This window comes from Metarhizium robertsii, assembly GCF_000187425.2.
Source record: "Metarhizium robertsii ARSEF 23 chromosome Unknown MAA_Scf_5, whole genome shotgun sequence".
Taxonomy (NCBI): Eukaryota; Fungi; Ascomycota; class Sordariomycetes; order Hypocreales; family Clavicipitaceae; genus Metarhizium; species Metarhizium robertsii.
Window position 1 is genome coordinate 1,899,227 of NW_011942193.1, and position 22,321 is coordinate 1,921,547.

Genomic DNA, 22,321 nt, shown 5'->3' on the forward strand with positions numbered 1-22,321 from the left:
GAAAAAAAAAGACCCACCTCTATCATCGGCCACAGAATATTACCTAGTCTTATTTCTTTCCCCTTACACCCCAGCTGGCCAGTGTATCTAGAAGTCAAACGACAACCAGAAAGGGAAAATTGTTCACTCCATCAAGGAAGTCTCCCCTTGCCCGTTTTATTACCCGGTGCCATGCGCAAATTCCAAAACGGTGTTCAGCCTCACAAGAATATAAGTGTCGAGATTCCGGAGCAGAGGGGGTCTGTTCAAACGGCCTTCATTTGGAATTTTCTTTCGACTCTGCCCGTCTTGCAAAAGCCGCACTTTTTGGTCAACGGTGCTATGTTCCCCCGCCGTTGTCTCAGCCCACTCGACTTGGGCGTCCCCTGTTTAAACACGATGGCACAGGGGTTCGGGTTCGGTTTGTTGATTCCGGGGTCTTGGGACGGCTCTTTTTTTTTTCTTGGCCCGGGCCGTAGCGTACTCTGTCTGCACCGCCCTTCGTAGTGTCTTTTCTAGAAATAAATTGCTTTGGTTTTCCTCTCTCTCCTTCTCTCTTGAACGACACATTTCTTCATTCGTGTCCAGGCCGGGGTTGACAGCCTCGGACTGTGCAGTTCGAGAGAGTGCTTGTTCAAAGAGCCAGACGCGCGTCTTGCTTTGCTTTGCCGTCTATTCGAGTAACGTTCAGCCCTTGATCAGACTGTGTCTTGTTCCCAAACTCGGCTTGTTGTCTTGAGAGATGCTTGAGCTATTCTGGAATATGCACTCTCAGCCACGGCATTGCATATTCGCACACTTCATGAGCTTGACATTCCCTGAACATCTAGGCTTGACCCATCCTCTTGTTCCTTGTATCTCCCCCCTCAGCTTCATCCAGAAACCCAATATTTCAAGCGCATCTCCTCCGAAAACGGTCACAAAACAGAATATTCCCATCGCCCTGCCATAATGGCCTTCACGAAGCTGTGTACGTTCCCAAAACTCCCATGGAGTGCTCTTCGGGGTGTCACCTGACTGCTCCGGGGGACACCGAATAGGACTGGTCCAAGCACGACTGTCAAAATCGGTGAAGAACATGGTTGTCATTGGTTGATTATGGTGGGTCGAATTGTCGGATTGACCAATCAAGGCCCCGTTTTTCACCGAAAATGCGCAACTGGTGATGGTGTAAGTCGACGGTCCACGACAGAGCCTCCTTGAACGCCAAATTATAATCTCTCTTGTGTCAGGCAGAGTTTCTGAACCGACAAATCTTACACAGAATACCTGGGATCAATTGGGCATCTTCACCTTATTGCCATCTGATAGGAACCCCCCCTTCGTGTTCAATTCGTCCTAGAGCTAGCCAAAGGTCCCACTGCATCTCGTGACTTACACGGGGATATCAAACATGGATGCAAGCAGAAGCAGGGCGCATTCCCAAGTTGGGAAAGAAACCCCTCGTCTTTCATCCCCGGTTGTGGAAGAGGTGCCTTTCGATGAGATATTTGACTGGGCTCTTTACTGCGAGTCCACCGAGGAGCTAGAACCCTCCCGCCTCCCCGGCCGTCAGACCCCGGGGAGCTTGTCCAAGCTCATAACCCAATTCACTCCCACATCTCTTGATTTTGACCTTGATAACTTTGCCATCGATGACCTCCGAACAGAGTTTTACAGAATGAAAGCTCCGTTCCGGTCTGACGATGACACGGCTACCACTTCTGACTACTCCGGACACTCCCCCCCAGAACTGATCCAGGGAGGAGGAAGCACCTCTCCCTCGGACCACTCCGGATCTGTCTTCCTCGATCACGCCGAAGAGCGTCCCCACCACTCTGATGTTACCCTTCAAGAAGTCCAAGCCCAGGACGATGAGTGGACTTATCCCCAAACTGACCTGGCCAAGGCTGCTCGTCGGGGATATCCCTCCCATATTCTCGTTCGAGGAGACTATACTGGCCTCCAGACAAGCAAATCTGCTGGAACAAAGCGCCGCCGCTCCAGCAAAGATGTCGAGAAAAGGCCCAGGCAGCTCGTTGACCCTGTACAAACGGCAGACGTCCGGAAGAGTGGGGCGTGTGTGCCATGCCGAGTAACCAAGACCAGGGTGAGACACTATCACCCAACTCCACAGGCGGAATCTCTTGACTGACCACTTTCTCTTTTAGTGCCATGACAGCGGCGTTTGTCCTACATGCAGAAAGGCGTTCCCAAAGCATTCTCATCTGGTGTGCACTCGCATGACTCCTGCAATGGCCTGGCCAGTGATGGCCAAGGTGCCAGGTGTGTAGCTCTCCCCTTCTTGGACAATCCACCAACTCGTCAACCATGGATTAACATCAGCCCTAGACTTCTGGTCCAGCTATGCTGCAGAAGAGCAGTATCTGTGCTCTGGACCCCGGTTCTACACCGGGAGTGCCAGAGACATTTCCATCTTCTTTAGCAAGGACACCACTTCGTCGTCCTTGCATGCCACTGTTCAGGCATACAGACCCACCAACAACCATGATGAAGTTGGCAGCCCGAGGACTGTTGCCTTCCCCCGTGAGAAGGTACCCAGTCACCCGAAGCTACAGCGATGGGTTGAAGACCAAATCAAGCGTGAGCATGGCCCGCAGTTCAGCCAGGCTTTGCAGAACTTTCTGCTGGCTTACTCCAAAGAAGGACTGAAGAAGCTTCCCAAGGTACGTAATAGGCAGTCCAGTTTGTTGATATCAAGGTAGCTGACAGCCAGACAGTATGACCTGGTCAGAAAGGTCCACAAAATGAATTGTTTTTTCAGAATCTGGAAGATGCCGTCGTTCTGGTGCAGAGACCCTTCCAAGAACATCGCCAATCTTCCAGTATCTGTTCAAGCACAGCTGCGAAGCATCGCTCGGAAAGCACTGGACCTCCTGGAGCATGATGTCTTGAAGTTGTTGGACGATTGCCTCAGCCAGCAAGGCTCGCCCAAGGCAGAGGAGAGGGTGGCAATTTGGGTGAGCATGTGGCAACTCATGTTGATGTACCGCGAGTTGTTGGCGGGGTACAAAATCCATTTGGGTCAGATGACGCAGGACCCAAGCTCGCCGGACGAATTCAGTAAGTTTCGGTCACTGAAGCCATTGAGAATTCTGGCGGGAGAAACTAATCATCACAAAAATAGTCAGCTCTCAGACACACCAATACCAGCGTTTGGTGGACAACTTTTACCCTTTGCTCACGATCTTCTATCATTATCAGTTCCGTACCAAGAAGAGCATTGAGTTGTCGTTCGAGTGGCTCGATGGAATTTCTTCATCCCATGTCCCGCGCGAAGACAAGGAGCTCATTCGCCGCTTTGGCCACCAGTTGCTCGCCTCAAGAAAAGACTTGTGTAAGTTCCCCACAGGAACTTATCCAGCCGTCGCAAGTGACTGAACTAACAATATCACAGACAACTATATCAAGTCCACTTCGGAAACAGACGAGGTTGACAACATGCTTTGGACGTTCGTCGTCGAGCACGAAATCAAGAAACTCAATGCTCGGAAACGAAATCCCAAGGGGTCAACTTCTAAGTCGAAAAAGTCACACCGTAATGACGATGAATATGATGACGAGTAAAAAAAGTGGGGGAAGGGCCTTTTCAACCAGCCCTTTGATGACATTGACGATTCAAAACAAGAATGCTGACGACGGATGACACTTTGAAGAGGAAATTTCACGACAAGTTGGAAAATTGAACGTTTGATTTATACTTTCCTTTCTCTCCCTTAATCTTGGTTGTGTTTTTCATTGTTGCAGAGAGCTCCTCAAGATTGACGTGTTCAATGATCTGGGCTGATAGGCTCACGGTTAATTCCACTTTGTCTTTTTCTGATTTGTTTTTGGAAATCTTCGAATTGAGTCTATCATTAAAAGTTAGCATTGCAGTTCATATAAATAGAGAGCCATTTATTGACTTGGAGATGACTTGCCTGACAGCTGAAAGAAGCTCCCTCGCATTTTGGGGCATGACGGGAAACAGAGTTGCGAGCATGTTCGCCACAGCACCAATGTAGAGAGTCCAGAACACGGCATCTGGATGATGGCTCTCAATCACTCCTTTCAGACCGCGCCAGAGAATTTCGTCGGAAGGACCGATGTCGTTGCCCCATCTAGCGCAAGTTGTCAAAGCTAACAAGGCACGAGCGAGATGCGTCAGGCCCGGACAATCTGGGTCGCGGATAATAGCATGGTGAAGAGCACTCGAGCTATTGCTGTTAGAGCTGTGACCGGCCCGAGACCAAATTTGCCTAACAAATAGAGCTCCTAGCCCAGGAGAAAAAATAGTCGGAATATTGTTCAGGTCGCCTGGTATTGACGCTGAAAGCAAGCCCAAGATGGCATTAAACAGCGGCTGCTCCGTCTTTGTGACATTTGCCAAGACCTCCAAGGGATTGCTTTCCCGGACATCTTTGGGCATCTTCATAAAAAGGACACCCTGCCTATTTGAGCCGCCACAGAAGGTCACGCGGCGGATATTGGGCACGACGGCGATAAACGATTCAATAACCGTGGCAATGGCCGGGAACTGCTGACGACGCCGTTTTGACATGCCATAAATCTTCCCATCGTACTCATCGTTGACTTGGCGCATCTTGGTTGGCTGCTTGAACTGAGAGCCTGGGACAGAATACGTATGGGTTGAAGGAATTGGGTAGGGTGAGATTGGGTCGTTGTGCATCAACATGCTTCCGTAGCCGCGAAATCCACCACCGCACATGTACACATCGACGGATGCGTCTTCCCCCCTATCATATGCTTCCTTTATGGCTCGGAGGGCAGGGAACCTGGCACATAGGTTAGAATATATGCCTGCAATCCCGTTTTGCAAGGCGCAAATCTCCTCGGCCTGGACCTTAGTTGACTGCCCGTCAAGAACCTTTGCAAGCTTTGCCGCACCGTACGGAAGGCTCTGGCCGGCCATGGCAGCTTCGATTTCATAATTGTCCTTGCTGGTATCAACCCATGTCATTTGTACGCTGCCACCGCCGAGGTCGAGGAATAATGCGCCATTGTGCACCGAAACCAAGCCGCTTCTTGATCCCATAACAGCACCAAACAAGGTTTCCACGGCAGGATCAAGAATTTGCACGCCAAGGCCATCGGTTTCAGCTGCAATGGCCTCCAGCAATTGACCTCCATTCACGGCACGCCGCATCGCCTCCGTGGCCAAAATCATTATTTGCGATTGGGGCACACCATGCATAACAGCTATGTGGCGGAATCCCGATAGGGCAGATGCGACGGCCTTGATAGTTTCAGAGGGAAATATTGGCCCCCGATCCGAAGGTGTCAAAGCATCGAAGAGAGATATGGCTACCCGACTGGAGTAGACCGGTTCAAGGAGCCTCGTGGTAGGAGGTTTTAAGGACGTAATTGAAAATCGGATTCCATTACTATGATTTTACTTAGAACGGGTTTTTCAATTGGGTAATTGAAAGTAAGCAGACCTTCCCATGTCAACAATGGCATAGAGATGGTTTTCATAGTTGGGATGCCATCGTGGGAGTTTCTCGTGGAGGGTCTCCAGGGTTATGATATCCGACGGAGGCATGGTGGGAGAGAATGATTAAGCCGGCCGTGGCCCAAAAAAAAAACAAGATACACAATGATGATGAAGTTCGACAGGAGTGCGAAATGATTGGGTCGGCTAGAGGCGGCGGGAGTTGGGTATCATAGCATGCGCATCATCAGAAGTAAAGGTGGACGGTGAGGCTTCTCTGCGGCCGGAATTTTGGGAAGTCATGATTGAAAGTGGGGTGAGCATCAGGGTATGGACCAAGTCTGGGCAGGTGCTTCAACGGGCGAGCCGAGTGCTCAAGTGGGCAGGGCAAATCTCCGAGCTACATGCATACGGAGTACATCCCCATACTCCATACTTGATGCTCTGCACCCCGTATTTCTTGTCTACACAAGTCCCGAGCAAGCCTTGCCCTTGCTTGTTAAGGTGAGAATGAATGACTGCAGAAAAGGCCAGTTTTAAACATATGTATCAACAAAGAATCAGCAATTTCTTCAACCAGCCATTTATCTTTCTTCTTTTCATGATATCCATGGTTGAATACGAAGTGCACCAGCCAGAACATACCAAGCATCAACAGATATCGCATATCTAGGCAAAACCTGTCATCCGATTGCGCAAGTCTAGTTATAAGCTATGTTGACACCCTATTGAAATACTATGACAGAAATTGTCTAACGACATGGTAGATCATCAACAAAATACCCTGCCCGTGAACCTAGAGAAATCTTGGCGACGCCACGACGTGTTTCTGTATCCTCCGTCTACGTTTGCTCAGCCAACGAGCCTTTTCGCAGGTATTGGATAGCACATGAATGGTACACTCGCGGCATACGGGTCCGGGGACGGGAGTCGGTATCAACAATGCTAAGAGACTCGGGTATACGGGCACCTCCTGAGAGGTCTGATAATTTTGAAGAACTAGACACCCGACCGCGACTCAGTTGCCAAAACGTTGCCCGACCCCCTTATATTGTACATGCACACTTTGGCTTGACGGGAAAACAAGATGATGTCACAACATTGGGTTGGGTGTTAACCAAGCAGCAGTTTGCGCTGTTGGGTGTTGGGCAGAAATGAATGCAATGCCAATTGGCACTACATCTGGAAGGGAGAAGCTTACAGCTCGCACGAAGACCAGGACCAGGGAATCGACGCAGATGCCGCATTCTTTGGCGCCTCGGATGGACGGCTTGAACGGGGACGCTCCCGTCCGGGCCTTGTGGCATCAAGTCGGGCATGAACCGGAGATGCTATTAGTAAGTGTATTCCTGGCCACAGAGAAGGACCGTCCAAGATGGGGTCGTATCTGGAATGCACGAAAGCGAAAAGAGGGGACAGTTGGGTTTGCCCGTGACGCATCATCAAGTTCCTGCGTGTCCATTCTGCGTGTCTCAGTGGACAGACTTCATGGGTAGCTGGGAGACAGGGTGACAGGGTCAACCGCATTCCTCTAGTGTATGGCGGACGAGCCGTTCCGAATCATGTCGTTCTCTAGACGTTGATGTTGTGGTAATGTTGCTTCTAGGACATTTACTTGTGCCCTCGTGCTCTGTACTTACCCATCGCTGGAGAGCGTGATGTCTCGACCGAGACGGCTAATTATAAGGGTGGTGTATGTACGGAGTACATTGGGGTGTCTATTCGGCATCCTTTCCCTCGCAACCTAGGGGCCCGAATTGTTCATAGAAGTGCTGGCCTCAACACCGGCCCGTTGTTCTCTCGCGAGTGGACGTTTGGCTGGGCCCATTCAACTGCCTTGGGTACAACTACCTGCAAGCGGTTAACAATCACTCCACACGCCACCCCGCTGCGTGGCTGATACTCCACGATACACTTCTTCATCTTGTACGGAGTTACATGGCAGAATGTAGCGATTGGCTCTCCAGTGAGCGACTCGCAGACCAGGTTTGTTCTCTTTGTGGAACCGACATCACGATTGGCCCTAGTTCGAGAAAGGAAGCCACGGCAGAGGGGAATGTGAGGCGAGAACTTTCCCCAATTCCAGACAGAACACCATTACTACTCCGTACTACGTAGTAGGTTCCCAACATATTCGCTGCAGTCGAGTGAAACACGAGGACAATGTCGCCATATGGCCGGCGTCTGGAACACTGCGCCAGCTAAAATCCCGTCTCGCCAGGTAGTGTTTTGTGTTTTGACCATGTGGTTGTGTTCCAGGACCGGAATGCGCTTTGCGAACCGAGCAAGCTGGCATTCCAATGTTCGTTGCATTGACAATGGCGCCGACAAGTGCTGTCCGCCATGGACGGCCTCATGCTGGTGATTTCCTTTTCAGATGGCTCTGCTACTCTTTTCCTCCCCTGCGAGGGCGTTGGTGTACGACAATGGGTCTGAAATGGAAGGGGCACATTCCTGTGTTCCCGTTTGATGCGTTGAGAACCGGCAATTACAAGAGATGAGGCTCACGACCTGATAGTCCAAGAGGAAACCGGCGAAGCCAATGGTCCAAAATTTCGCCACATGTTTGCAGGAAAAGAAACTGCGACGAAGTACTCTGTACAACCTGATTGCTGGCGCTTCGGCTCTGTAGCGATATCTATAAGGCATCGGCTCATGTATGGGCACCAGCCCATTGTAGACGACATCTCGTATCACTGGAGGACATTGTTGTGCACTCTCTACGGTGCATTGATCCCAACGCATGCACCCATATGGTTTGAGAGATACCCCGAACAGTCTGCCCCATCAGCGGGAATACGACTTTACTTTGTTGTGAGTCGCTCCATCACAGGTGAGAAGCACAGTCGAGACTTGACAGTCCACAAGTCCAAGAACGTGGGCATTCGTGTCATTTAAGGGACTGGGGTCTACAATGTGATCAATGTGATCAATGTGACAAACGTGCGCCCCTTGGAACCTTGGGGGGGGATAGGCTGTAGTGATGCAACCCCAGAATATGCTTCCTCCCCAGAGTTCAAGCTTGACATGGCAGCATCGGAAATGTAGGGGAGTGTTCCGCGAATGGTCGAGGCGACAAGTCGGTTGAATAGACTGGCCGAGGCCGTGTAAAACCATGCCGACTAGTATCCATGTTGCCACAATATTGTATGCGGTGCTCAGTTGAGTTGGGAAGATGCGCAGAGCACAAAGGCACATCTGGACGTGAAGACATGCAGAGGGTTCATGCTGGAATGCTAACTGCTGCGTGGCATCGAGGTGAAGTCGGACAACCCCACCAGCCACTCGAAGGAGAGCCGATGATTGGATGCTATCCCAGGCACGCTTCCCCGCTCTTGACGCGTCGGAAACGCGTCACACGCGACTTTGCGTTGATCCTGTCCACGCACAATCCTCGTCGGACTAGATACTACTCCGTACTCCGTATATTCCACACAATCCGCAATTGGCGATTGAGCGAGGAAGAGCCGATTTCCTCAGCGTGTCTCTGAAGTCATAACCGAATCGCACCGGGAGCTGGCGTCGAGATGCTTCATCGTAATGATAGCAAGTTTCTTGCCGCGACGGGGTTGACAGAGACGTCGCAATCGCGAATGCTGCGAGTTATTCTTTCTCGCCTAGGTACCCGCCCAAATCCAGTAGTAGTACTAGGGCTTTTCGCCCACACTAGATTGCATACCAAGGCTAAAGTTTAACGGACTGGAGGAGAAGCGGTTGCTTTTTCCCACGACTTGGGTCGAGAAATGAGGAAACGACGACAAGCACTCTCTCACTGTCCAACGCTGGCATCTAACGGCCAATCCCATCCCAGACAGCAATTATTGTGACCATCGCCAGCCTCCTCCTCTCCATCTCTTTGCCAACGTTGCAGTGCTGCTGGCCACGTTGACGGATTGTAGTACCTGGATAGCCTCCCGAGCCCTTGCATGCACACTTGGGGGTTGAATCATTACGTACTCCTCACTCGAGTATACTGTAACCTACCAAACCCTCGTTCTGGGCGGCCAAGCTATTCATCTTCCGGAAATGTGAGCATATTAAGCTCGCGAGTGACGACGCCAGGGTCAAGACAAGAATTAGTCTCGGCCACGGTCATCCTCCAACACACGATTACGGAATAGTAGCCGTTGCCATCGCCCTCCACCGCAATTTTAATCACTAAGAAAATCACCATCCCATCTACAGTACGCTACTACTTAACTCTACTTGTCGAATGTTGGACGATTGGCATTTACATGACTCTTGGAGCTAGACAATGGCCGCCACCGGTTGCCGTTAGTCGTCTGCTAGCAAGCCGTTGCTGTTCCCGTTCCCGTCTTGGTAGTTGTTCTCGGTTAAAAATAGAGCTTTTGGCAACTCCTCGGTACTTGGTACGGTCTGCATCATACGAGGAACTGAGAGGCTGCATGTCGAAGCAGCAGTGTCCACCAATTGTTGTTTGAAGACTCCCATCTCTTCTTGGCTTGGGGTCGCAGACATGATTGCTGCCACTTTCCATCCCACCGCCCAACTCTCAAAAGAGCACATCCAAGGGGTCAATCTGCTGGGCTTGGGAAGTGTTGATGACGGCGGCTCCGGGTTGCAGTGAACTCTGCACGTTGCAGGACGTCTGGACGGTCCGCCCGACCAGCTCCCGCAGACGCAACCTGGTGTCTGGTCTTTCCACCGCCATCACCGCTCCAAGTTGAAGACTCGAAGGCGCTTGAGGACTTGAGGTCACCGACATCGAGGGTGGGGCCCGAGCGTTCAAGTGGGGGGGCGGCTTCTGGCAAGGCCCGCCGGCGTGCATTTTAGTCGACAGCTCTGGTGCGTCTCGATGGGTCCGCGTGAGCAACGGACCAAACATGGAGCGCGTCGAGGCACGGCGACCAAGCAACAGGCCGGTGGACGCCTGGTGGCCAGTGGTGCAAATCGACAGAAGCGACAGGCCAGGCACCATGAGCCTGCACCGCAGCGCGAGCACTGTGTGTGCCTGGCCCCTGTCCGCAGCAAGAGGCCTGGCTGGCGCTTGTTCCAACAGGGTCCTCGCGCATCCGCACCTCCCGCACCTCGCTGGCTACCGTCGAGTCGATCGATGCGTCTTCTACCGTCGACGCTCTCCAGTCCATGTCTGCTCTGTGCGTCGCAGACTCGCAGGGCCTGCCTCTGCCTGGTTGGGTGCGCGTCCTCGGCCACTCCCCCCTCCCCAGGGCTCCAGGCGCTGTCTGGCGTCTCTCGCCTCCCCTCGCTGCCCCAAACAGCCAGTCTCTCAACTCCACCGCCATACATGTCTGGTACATACAAACTGCTCCTCCACACCCCGGGCGCCCTGGGCCATACTCCTCTCCTTCATCCTCCTCATTCCAGTCCCTCCTTTGCGCCGACACGCCAGCGGGCAGAGTTGCTCTCGATTGCCAGTTGCTGCGTCGCAAGACCACCGCTCCCGTCTCTGGACGACGAATTCGCTACACTATCGCGACGCTCCGTGCCTCAATAGCGACGTGGCATTTCCTTGGTCCAACATTGAACCTTGGCCGGCAGCGCCAGGCGCAGACTCCTCCGACCGCGCGCCGTTTCCCGTCCTCGCGCACGAAGCTCTCGCGACGACCCGTCATTTTTTCTTTGTCCCGGTACTACCTACGAATCAATACTAGTATTTGCTTCTGCGATTCTTCGTCGTGGCGCATCCCTACATCAATCGCGTGGCTCGACGCAGCGACTGAGACTCTGCATTCCGCCTGCGACAAGGACCTGTCTAGCTTTGCGACAAGGTCGGCCTGCCCGGCGTAGCCATTCAAAACCGACACCACAACAACCCTCAAAACGAAACAGGCAAGCTCAGACGACCTTGCAGTTGACTCTAGACACTTTTGCAACTTGCGCGCCGAATTTCCTCTGTCCATCCATCCCCCTTGCTTCAACGGCCACTCCGTGCGCCTCCCCGAGATCAACGACGACCATCGCGCAGGACTCGCGACAAGCGTCATCGCATACAACGCCAGCCATCCTCCAACAATGCCACCCCTTGAACCCTACAGGGCCGCTCGCCCACGGCATCTTCGCCAGGCAGCAGCGGCGCCCAAAACCCCAGAACCATTTGCTGAAAGCCAAGCGCAGCCCCCGTCACCAGCGCGGCCCAAGTTTCGCTTGAGGAGGCGAACTACATCATCACAACTCAACGCCCCGACTCAGCAGTTTCTCGCATCAGTTGCCGCCGCCGATGTTCCCGTCCCCAGCATTGAAGGGCCTCAAGTTTACGACGACGACCAAGACATGCTGAGCATCGCTTACCCATCTATCCCCCAACTGGACCGGATTGACGACGTCACATTTGAACACCCCGGTCCGAGGAGGACCTTCTCGCCGCCCAAGACTCCAGCTCCCGAATTGGCTCCGTCGCCGTCAACAAAGCAGTTTCCAGACTGGTCAATCGATGCTGCCATTAGCAGCCTTGAGTCCAGCCCCGAGTATGACAGCAGCCGGCCCTCCACGGCAAGATCGAGTGAGACCAGCTCGTCACTGTGTAGTCGCTTCTCTCTTGCATCGGAAGACCTGAGCCAATGCGCCAGCCCCGAGAGCGACCATTGTGACCGGTTTGGCAGGTTCCTTTCGCCAGAGGATGCCGGTAGGGCGGTTAGGTCGCTCATGACGGCTACACGATCAGCGAAATCAAGAAAAGCTCCTTGGACCAGGGCAATGAGCCAGCATCTTTGGTCCACATACGCCATGTACCTGCAGGATCCAAAAGTTACACCTTTTCAGGTGGGCAAGAGCGGCATTCCTCCGCCCGGAGTATGCATGCGCGTGGCCAGGGAAGCCAAGAGAAGCTGGAAAGGCTCGAGGCCTGTGGCCAAGTCGGAAATCAAGAGCCGCAGTTCAACGCCAACAGCCGAGGCTGCTGGGCCATACATTGAGTGGCCACACACATGCGCAGCTACTAGGGGTCACTTGCGAGAGCTTTGCAAAGCTCGCGGCGGGCCATCTCGCAGCCTCCAAAACCTGTCCAACAGCCCGGCATCGTTTGGCAAGTCTATCAATCGATTTTGGAACCGTCGATCGGCGCCTGCCCGCTCTCCCACGGTTTTCTCTGCTTCAGACATGGCCATGTCCCTAGCTATCTGCACATCAGATTCCATGCAACCTCAAGGGCCTTTGGCTCGGTTGACCGCCTCGCAGCCCGAACCGTCAACTAAGGCTACCACGCTAGGACACCAGCCGATATTTGCCCTTGGAGACACCTTGGATCAGCCCAGACCACCTCTCGGGTCTCCCTTCATGGCTAGGAGTTATGGGCCTAGCTCATCAACAGGGTTGGAAGAGGCCTTTGATGTCAGTCCCGAAGCCCAACGACAAGCCCGCACGGTTGGTACGCTGCGAGGCTTGAGGTCGCCTTTGAGACTCGACCAGAGTCGGTCGAGCATGCAGAAGCGCAGATCCAGGCAGTCTGTGCTGGAACCACAACGTACCAAGCGGCCCAGTCTGGGCTCAGACTTCTGGATAGACCCGGCAAGCAACGAGAATGCGGCATCCAGTGCGCCCCTTATCCAATTCAGCTCCACCGATTCCAACCACCATGACAGCCTCTTTGTCCCTCGCGCCAACTTGCAGGAACTCTTTGAGGCCTCACATCCCGCTCCGTCACCAGCCGCCGGGTCCTCAGGTTTCCCCCCAATAACTGGCTTGACGCCTTCACAGACTGTCCCCGCCAGGCTAGGCTCGCCATTCTCAGCAAAGGCCGCGAGCCACTCATTTCCGAACCGCCACTTCAGCGTCTCGACGATCAATGTCGACGCCGTCGTCCGTCCATTTGCTACCGTACACCAAACTGGCGGGGAGAGTGTGAACAGTGCCGCGTCATCGTCTAACAAGACGCCGCTTGCCAACCGCCTTGCATATATCGACGAACGCCTGAAGCGCTTTCGCCGCAGAGACAGAGAAGGTCGACGGTCGCAGTCACCTTTCTAAATATGCCGTCCCCTTTCGACATGTGGAAATATAATGATATTTACGATTTCTTCACCATTACCCACCATTTTATATATACCTATTTTGTATTTTTTTTTCTGCTACCTAGCACCTTTTGCAGGCTGACGACATCCGACGAGAGTCGGCAGCAATTTACCTTGGGACAATTTCCGTGACGATTTTACGACTGAATGATAATTAAAGAGGGTTAACAGACCTCAGAGGAGCGATGGCTATATTTTTGCTACTAGATTTTTTTTTTTTTTGAAAAGAATTTCTACACTCGGCTAGCAGCTATATCATTTAATATACTGCCCTATTTCTGTGTGCTTTGCCTGGAACACGTGTTTTGCCACTATATATTATAAGCCATCTATCTATCTACAGAATAGATGAGAGTAGATTGAAAGAAGAGGGGTTGGGGCGGCAAGAGAAACAGACGTTGCCCACGTAACCCCTAAGTCCAAGAGCAGTACTTCGTACCTTGATATCTAAAGTAGGTTGTGGATGAATTAAATAGTAATCTACGCGTCTGACCTCCTACAAGTACAACTGTAGCCGTGTCAACGAGCAGCATCTACATCGTATCAGGCTGCGGAAACTGTTCCCACCAGCAACCAAGCTCGAGTGACGCCTGGCATTTATCAAGCTAGCCATGATCAATTGATGCCGGGCACTCGTTACGCCTCCACGGCCCCTTCCTTGTACATGGGCATTGCAGCACCGCATATTCCAGTCATGCTTGGCATGCCAGCTACTAATGGCCGCCCACCCTGCTAACAACACGCACAGCGGCCTCACGATGCTCTCCTTGCAGATTTATAACGTGTCATTCATCGTCTACCCAGGGATCTTCTCGATCCACTGTTCAATAGCAAGTTCGCTGCATGATATGTACATGTGCCGCGTAAGGGGCGGTCGTTTGATCAGCAACACTGCCACATGCCGTAGCCCACCACCCTGTTTCATGCCAAACGACTGACTTACACGGGTCTCCCGCTGCTTCGCGATGCGTCAGCCCACGCTTATTACTCAACTAGTAGCTGTTTCCGCGAGAAATCCCCCCAAGAAAGAAAAGAAGAGAAAGGGAAGAAAGAAAATGAAGATGAAGGCGTAGAAACAGCTGCCTCTTATCCCCGCAAAAAGAAAAGAGAGAGAGAGAGAGACGCTACCCTTCCCTCATCTCACTCGAGATAGGCCGCGCGTGCTTTAACCTCGCCTCCTCCCGCCGGCCACTCGTGAATAGCGGCTCTGGTATCAGTTCCCGAACACCGGTATACGAATCCCTTAGCCGCAAGCCCATGTCGGGGTGTTTACTCCGGCTCCTCCCGCGGCTGTGCGGGCAGCGTCGCTCGCCGATGGCGGCGCGATGCGAGTGGAACGAGCACTCGCGGAAGCCGAAGAGGCGCTCGTCATTGCGTAGCTTGTTGGCCGAGATGCGCAGCTGCGGGTTTTTGGAGCGTATGTCCAGCCGGGCGGCCTTCATGTTGCGGACGTGCGTGGCGTAGTCGGCCGCAAAGTCGGGCAGCGAGTCGAAGAGGGCCCTGAACCGCGCCGGGTCCGAGGTGGCGGAATCCTGGGGGTGGAACTTCAAGTTGGCGATGCTGCTGCCGACTGTCTGGGAGAAGGCGACCATGGCCACGGCCCATCTGCGGACGCGGACGGCCGGCAGGGACTCGCACTGCGTGTAAAGGTAGGTAATCAGGCTTGGCGGCACGTCCCAGTCGTACTTGAGGTACATGTCTTGGATGGCGTCCATGGCTAGGTCTTGTAGTTTGTGAAGGTCCAGGTGCGAGGCGAAGAGATGTAAGCGGATAATGGCCCAGTGGATGTCCTGCGCCGCCTGCTCGCCCGTGTTATGGGCTGAGGCTATAGAATGGTCGAGGAACTGGCGGAACGAGCCCGGGGCGTGAACCCAGTGGACGAAGAGGGCGAACATGGTGGAGGATTCACCGGGGAGCCAGAGGCAAACTGATTTCGGCTGGGAGTTCTCTAGGAGGCGCTCAGAGAAGAAGGGCGATGCCTCACAAAGGAGTTGGCAGTTCACGCTGAAGGGTTGCTGCTTGGCGCCGATAAGAACGGTTGTTATTGAGCTTAGGGTTGGCTCTGAGGTAGACCGGGAGGTGGATTGGGACGCGGCAACGTTAGGTGGTGGAGGGAGGGTTTTATCGAGGCTGGGTCTTGGTGATGATGATTTGGAGGCGGTTGCATGGTGTTGATGGTAGTGGTGCTGGCGTTGACAACGAGAGTGCCATGGTGAGCGCAGGCGATTGATGGGCACCATGGCATCAGTAGTTTAGATAGACTCAAGACGCCCGCCAAGCCAAGTGTCATGTACTCTTTTTTCTTGAATCTCTCTCTTCACTCAAGAGTAGCAGTGTCGATGGGCGTGTGCGGACGGCCAAGAAATGTATTGATAGCAAGAAGAGCAAAGCCCCCTCTCCTCCCGCAAAAGCCGGCAAACCCAACGGCCTGTCTGTCCCTGTACCGTCCCGAATAGCCAAGACGGGAAGACGCACGGAAGATGTGATGTCGTTTCCTTTCTACAATCAGTTAGTAAAAGAATGTGACGCACAAGGTTGCCTGAGCCCAGGGTCGATACACCAGTCGGTGCGCAGAACGCACCTTATGACACGCACCCAACCATAAACCTAGCTAGGCAGACCGGGGGAGGACCAAGGACATAAAAAAAAAACGAAAAGAGCTAGCATCCAGCAAGAGTTTATAAAAGTAAGACTAACTATGTATTAGAAGACACGGGTGTTAGGAAACAGATGGTCGCTCGTAGCCTGGGCTGGTGGTTAACACGCATAGCTACATCTTTTGAACTGTTTTGCAATACGAACAAAAGAGTAAGCAAGTCCGCAGCCTACAAAACCACCACCCCCTCCAGGGAAGAATCAAGGGATCTTGAAACAGAGTAGTGTGCTCCTGTCAAGCCGGGTCAAACATCCTGTTTAGTGCTAGCATGACACCGAGGACTTACTCATAACCCTTTAGCCTTAGTATTGGGACGTGGCCGCCTCACCAACGGTGCCGACATGCTTCATGTGTACTCCGTAAGACTATTAGGCTCCATGACAAACAAAAGAAGAGTGCAAGAGTGTTAGATGATTGCTAAAGGATTCCCACCGTCCCGTGCCAGTCACACATCTCCGAGGGGAGAAATGTCGAGCAGACTTCTTGGCCAAACCAGACGTTTCATGACACCCACGACACCCCTGTTATTTCAACCATGGTCAGCAGCCAACCCCCGGTTCCCAAATGCTTGTTGCTGTATCAGCTGGGGAGAGGAAGGAAGGCTTCCCAGCAACCAAGAGCAGAATAAAACAAAGACATGCATGTCGCTCTTCATATCAACCCATGTTCCCCAATTTTTTTTACCAGCAGTGCCGGGCTAGGATCGACACTGTTTTCCACAAGCGATGGGTTCGTGCTTCTCGCGTAGCACAGAATTGCGGGGAGCACTGCTGTTTTGGATTCCTCTCTTTTTCCTTTCAAAGGCTTTCCAGTTCCCACGCATCGCCTTGGCGACCGGGAAGATGACCTGCTTGCAGCGTGGTAGCCGATTCATGAGGGTTCCATCTCTTATGCGTGGTCCGATCCCTGGATGCCTACTTTGCCGACTTGCGCATGTACTCAAATACTCGGCACTCCTCTGGAAGGTCTTGAGGAAACTTGCGTCATGGCTGACATAGGGAGAGAGAGGAGAAGGGGAAACAACGGGCCAATACGGAGTAGGGCAACGTGGTATGTGGTTCATTAGGCGTGAGACAGACTCCAACAAAAACGTGGCCATGATTTCTCTTGTCGCACTCCGTTGACGGCGTCGATGCTGCGAGGAGCTGACTCGACCGGGGGCCACGGGAGACGCACGGCTGTGGGTCGATATACACCCATCGATTCAGTACGCAGCACGGCGTAGCATTGTGTCGATTTCGCTTTGCGTTTCTGTTCCTGAGCCATACAGGTCAGCTCGGAAGTACTAATCAGTCACAGAGGCAGATGACCCCGGGGGGCGAGTGGAGGCAAAGTACCCGCATTGGTTTGTCACGGCCACGCACCGACTACCTAGTAATTTAAAGTGAATGTACTACATACACATACCGAGTTGAGTAAAATCATCACGAGTCTTTTGCTGCAGGAATTATCAAAGACCCTGGCCCATCCCGATCCCGCGGGCGCAGCAGACCACTAGACATGTACGAGTTCGGTCCAATCATGCTGGCCAAAAAGACATGGCGAATATAATACATACGTACGGAGTAGATGGTTTCAGATAAGGGGAACTACTAAAAAAAAAAAAAAGGAAAAAAGGAAAAGAAAAGGCAAGCACCGTCCTGGCCACCGGACAAGATGATAATCCGTGTTTCACCCCGTCTGGCCAGCCAAACTGGGCAGGAACCTTAATGGCCAGATGAACGCTCAGGGATGCAAGAGCACGGTTTCCCGTCGACCCGACGCTCACGATAGCTGTCCGTCCATCCACAGTCGCACCAGACGCCATGCCAGATAACGCAGCCGTGACCTCGGCTCCATGACAGACATCTCCAGATTACAAACTATTTGGAAGCAAGCATATGACCATCATGCGATTACACCTTTCATCTACGATCGTGATCCAAGAGCCGCCGTGCTCCGTACAGATGTAGATATTGGCCCCCCCTGGACCGAGTCCAACAGAATGCAAAGGCCCCCTCGTAATATCATCCCGTGTATCAAAGCGTTGATCGCTGCGAACCACGGCGCCCAGCGCGCGCACACAGTGAATAGGCGGTTCCCCGGTGCCGTCATCAATCGCCCGCTTTGTCCACCTGGCGTCGGTTTCAGAGAATGCAGGTCACAAGGTTGCGCTGCATGGCCGTTCTCATGCACCGCACACATGCCTCATAAGTTCGAAGTCGATTGATTGCGTCAACGTATCGTCGATACTGGGCAAAGTTCAGCTCACAAGTCTTGGCTCGAGGCTTTGTAACAAATTAACATTGAAGTCCCTGCCGAGGTCGCTGGGACCAAAAAGGTATATTACATGGGGAGCCAAAGCAACTAGTTTCAACTTTGGAGCTTAATCATCCAGTTGAATGTGCAATGCGTATCTATCCTCAACTCTCGTTCTCGTCCCGAGATGGTATTCATTCCTATCCTTGTTCTGCTCCTCATGCCGCCATTTCCATACTCCCTGCGCCAAGTCTCCCTCTACGGTTTGCCATAAAGACCACCATCCTTGTAAAACGCAAATGTGATATATTGCTCCCAGTTCCCACAAATCACGCATAAACTCCCTTCTGTTAAAAAAACCTGCTCCAGAACCACAATTGTTAATTTCCGCAGCCATAGCTCCAAATGCATACCGCCAATCAATAACGTCAGAAGTTGATTCGACCAGTCGTGCCGGCTGCGTCTCACATCTTTTTAGTCAAAACAGCAGGGATATCGCCATCTTCTTCCTCAGAGTCTGAGTCTTCGGTATCAGTGCTGTCGTCAAGCTTCATCGGGTCGTTGCGTGCTCCTGTACTCGCCGGGGCGTCTGGGGTAGCTCCGACAACATTACTACCAGGTGACTCCTTCGCTGGTTGCGGCTGTGACGCTGAATGGTCTTGTGCTGCCGCAGTGGTAGGATCTATGTGCTCTGCCGTGGCTGCTGATGCACCTAGGCCACCCATATCTGCCAGTCGAACTCGCTTCCGTGGTGATTCAGTAACAGGGCTTGAGACTGCAGGCTGCGAAGTAGGTGCAGAATCGCCTCTTTCGTTGATACGAGCCTTCTTTCCCACTGGTTCGGACCCATTTTGACTAGCCGACGCGTCTTGTCGCCGCCCAAGATTTTCTTCTGGTGGTGCTGTGATCAACCTCTCGCGCTCTGCCTCAATTTCGGCTTTGGTGCGTCTTTCCCGAAGTTTAACCCCATACTTCCTGCGAGTTGTTGATTGTTTTGTATTGAAGCAGTTCTTGATTTTGGCTACCTCTTCATCTTGCTGTGGTTGTGGAAGCTGCATGGCCTTTCGCAAGAGTGCACCGTAGTGTGCTTCAGTATGTGCCAATTCCTCTTTAAGTCGATCTCTGTCCTCGGGCGAGAGGTGTGCATATGGGCCAGAGCCTTTCCCTGTTGCAGAGGCACTCCGAGGCGTCATCGTCGCCGCCGTGCCCGAGTTTACAGCTGTGAAATGAGTGGTAGGGGCAGATGACTGGGCAGGCTGCCTCCGGCTCTGATCTGGGGTTGACGACGGCATTAACCGTGGGCCCTGGGCCGCTCCAGAGGGTCCAGCAGAAACATGCTCTTGGTAGAACCTTTGTAGTGATGGCATAAGGGCAGAGGCGTCCCTCTCGGTGTATTTCCCACACGCTTGCGACTTGATATGATACGGCAAACCACCAGTACTGAAGTAGGATCCGCAGTGAGGGCAAATCTCTCTGCCAACTCGGTCAATTGTCCTGAAATTGCCGTAGCAAACCTGTTTCAATTTATGCTGACTTGAGTTAGTTTGCTGCAGGGTACAAATGTTGGATTCGGTTGGAGGAGCCAGCAAAACCTACAAATATGAGCGCGTCCGGACCTGATAACGGACGACTGCAGACTCCACACTGAGTCAAAGTGGAATAACTGTGCCTATTCGTTGGTCTTTGCGTCGCCTGCGGTTGCGGGCCCGGCCATGTAGAGGCTGGCATTGCTGGCATAGATTGAATTTGAACTGATTGGATTGAAGGCTGCACAAAAGACTGCGCGTGAGGCTGTACCTGAGGCTGCTCATGTTGTGATGGGTGTTGGGCCAAATCATGCTTCATGTACGGAATAACATGTTCAGTTCCATCCTTTCTCTCCTCGACAGCATCCTTGACATCATATCCAAGACGCTCTGCCTTGGCCAGAGCATTTACCAGCGAACGGGCACGAATGGTCTCCAACCGCCGGGCCAGGGCCTGGTCCAAAAAGTTGGTGCTGGCCTTGCTCAGGATCTCATCTGCTACTTCATCCAAGTCCTCTGCTGTGAAGTGTGAGATAAGCTGGGACTTTGACGTTTGAACAAGCCTTGAGCCAAAATCTGCGATGGCTTGAGTCAATGTTGGCTTGTGGGCCTTGTGAATCGCCGTGTTAAACTAGTCGAGAGGTTAGGACTTGAAGCGACGCAGCTTTCGAATCGATTTGGACGACAACACAGTCTGGTAGGTAATGAGGGCGCTTTACTCACTATAAAGGCTAAGTGATACTCTGAACCAAGTAAACACGTTTCATGATAATCTCTAATCACTTGCCGCAGCACTTGGGGTTCAGTTCTCTGCATCAGCTGGATTAGCGCAACATATTGTGCCGAATTACATAGTTGCGTGTCGTTCACCCTCGGAGATGGGTAGGCAACCCTTTGCCTTTGGCCCTGCTGAGGATGCATAGGAGGCGGCCCAAAGCCGTTGATCGGCGGTCGATGAACCTGAGCCATTGTCGACGATGGCATCTGAGGTCGTACAGTCTGCACACTCGGGAGCATCTGTGCCGCAGCGTTACTGTGTTGGCCCAGGGCAGACGCTGCTCCAGAGGCAATCGGGGTCGCTGGTGTCAGAGGCGTCGCCGGTGCCGCTGGTGCAGTTGGAGTTGGTGCCGGGGGCGGATGTGCCAGTTGAGTCGGCATGGAGGGATCAGCCTGTGTAGCATTCATGTTCTGATCTGAAGGCGAGTTGCGCCTGCTTGCTCCCGGCGAAGGCAGAGGGCCAGTTGATATTGATGACGCGCTTGATACCACAACGGGCGACGCCGGCCCAGTCATTTTTTGGCCTGTGTGGTCCGCCATTTTGGGACACGTCTCAACCTGCATAGGCCCAGCCTCCAAAGATCAATGATTGCCTAACAGGCCGGCGGGATTCGTGGCTAAATATATGCGTTAGATGAGTCTGGTGGTGGTGGTGCCTTCTCTTTTTATTTTCTCCTAGTGTCCGCGTTTGGGCAACTGCGAAACGCAAATAAGGTGGAGAAGCCCTCAGGGGAAAAGCATGAATAATAATGTGAACAACAGTAGCAAATAGACAGAAACCGAGTACTAGTATTCATCACAACTCGACGTACGTACCTATATTGAGGAGCACAGCACACCCCCCCGCCAAGCAAAATCTGACGGTGCCGATTTTAAAGTGCTTAAACGAGAGACAAACAGTGGTCCTCCACAATGTCTACGCGAACGCCGTAGTACCCAAGTACCTTTGGTACGTAGAAATTACCCAGTTAGGTCGATACTAGGCAGCATAAACAGGCCGACGAGTCACGACGGAGCGCGATGTGCAGCCGTCAAGCGTGGTGTGCCAACACAAACCGAAGATGGTGAGTCAGGCCGAGCGATTTGAATTTGTCCCTAGAAAAAGAGTTTTTGCCGGTGCTTTTTTGACATGCACAAAATCAGTTCCGGGTCCCTGGGCGAGCAAAGGGAGGGAGGAAGGGTTGTTTTAACATAAAAAAAAAAATTAAATTAAAACGAGAGCGCGGTAATAGTAGTTGGAGGGGGTTGGCCGAGGAGAAAAGACTATTTCTGCCTCACAATTTAGGCTCACATAAGTACGTTAGCGCATAATTGCATAGGCGGCAAAGGGCTAATTCAGCTTAGCGGTTTAATGGTAGGCTCACACAACCTGGCTTATAATTCATCACCCCACCGGCACCGGGAATTTATGTAATTTATCACACGTAGATCACGGAGTAATTTAATATCATCTAGTACTAGTTGTGGAGCACGGAGGACTCCGTACAAGTTCATGACACCGAGTCTCCACAAGCACCCATGTAATAATGCCCAGTCTCATCGTTTTCGAGTCGGTAATTATTATGCCGAAAAGGCTTATTTCGCCGACTAAGGCTTATTAGGGATGTCGTTTGATGCTACTGATTCATTTGCTTCACTGGCATGTGGATTTCTAAGCCATCTTCTCAGGGCTCGATTCTGACAGGAAACATAGCCCGAGTGCCATTGCAAGCGCCTTGCTGAACGT

At 52.5% G+C, this 22,321-nt stretch overlaps 5 protein-coding genes across 5 annotated transcripts; 2 read left to right on the forward strand and 3 right to left on the reverse strand.

Annotated features, from left to right (window-relative positions):
- Positions 1 to 1,372: 1,372 nt before the first annotated feature.
- MAA_04090 (uncharacterized protein) lies at positions 1,373 to 3,546 on the forward strand (the record flags this gene model as incomplete). The annotated part of the gene is made up of 6 exons (XM_007822088.2): positions 1,373 to 2,068; positions 2,130 to 2,244; positions 2,311 to 2,645; positions 2,700 to 3,042; positions 3,107 to 3,316; positions 3,377 to 3,546. The coding sequence occupies 6 exons, from the start codon at positions 1,373 to 1,375 to the stop codon at positions 3,544 to 3,546; spliced, it is 1,869 nt and encodes a 622-aa protein (XP_007820279.2).
- A 97-nt stretch (positions 3,547 to 3,643) lies between these two features.
- On the reverse strand, positions 3,644 to 5,521 carry MAA_04089 (retrograde regulation protein 2; the record flags this gene model as incomplete). The annotated part of the gene is made up of 3 exons (XM_007822087.2): positions 3,644 to 3,830; positions 3,885 to 5,363; positions 5,418 to 5,521. 3 exons carry the CDS (start codon positions 5,519 to 5,521, stop codon positions 3,644 to 3,646), a joined length of 1,770 nt encoding a protein of 589 aa, XP_007820278.2.
- A 4,705-nt stretch (positions 5,522 to 10,226) lies between these two features.
- MAA_04088 (uncharacterized protein) lies at positions 10,227 to 13,354 on the forward strand (the record flags this gene model as incomplete). Its single annotated transcript, XM_007822086.1, has 3 exons — positions 10,227 to 10,374; positions 10,431 to 11,160; positions 11,254 to 13,354. The coding sequence occupies 3 exons, from the start codon at positions 10,227 to 10,229 to the stop codon at positions 13,352 to 13,354; spliced, it is 2,979 nt and encodes a 992-aa protein (XP_007820277.1).
- Positions 13,355 to 14,522: 1,168 nt separating this feature from the next.
- MAA_04087 (uncharacterized protein) lies at positions 14,523 to 15,638 on the reverse strand (the record flags this gene model as incomplete). The annotated part of the gene is made up of 1 exon (XM_007822085.2): positions 14,523 to 15,638. One exon carries the CDS (start codon positions 15,636 to 15,638, stop codon positions 14,523 to 14,525), a length of 1,116 nt encoding a protein of 371 aa, XP_007820276.2.
- Positions 15,639 to 18,756: 3,118 nt separating this feature from the next.
- MAA_04086 (uncharacterized protein) lies at positions 18,757 to 21,135 on the reverse strand (the record flags this gene model as incomplete). The annotated part of the gene is made up of 3 exons (XM_007822084.1): positions 18,757 to 19,806; positions 20,090 to 20,449; positions 20,689 to 21,135. 3 exons carry the CDS (start codon positions 21,133 to 21,135, stop codon positions 18,757 to 18,759), a joined length of 1,857 nt encoding a protein of 618 aa, XP_007820275.1.
- Positions 21,136 to 22,321: the final 1,186 nt, after the last annotated feature.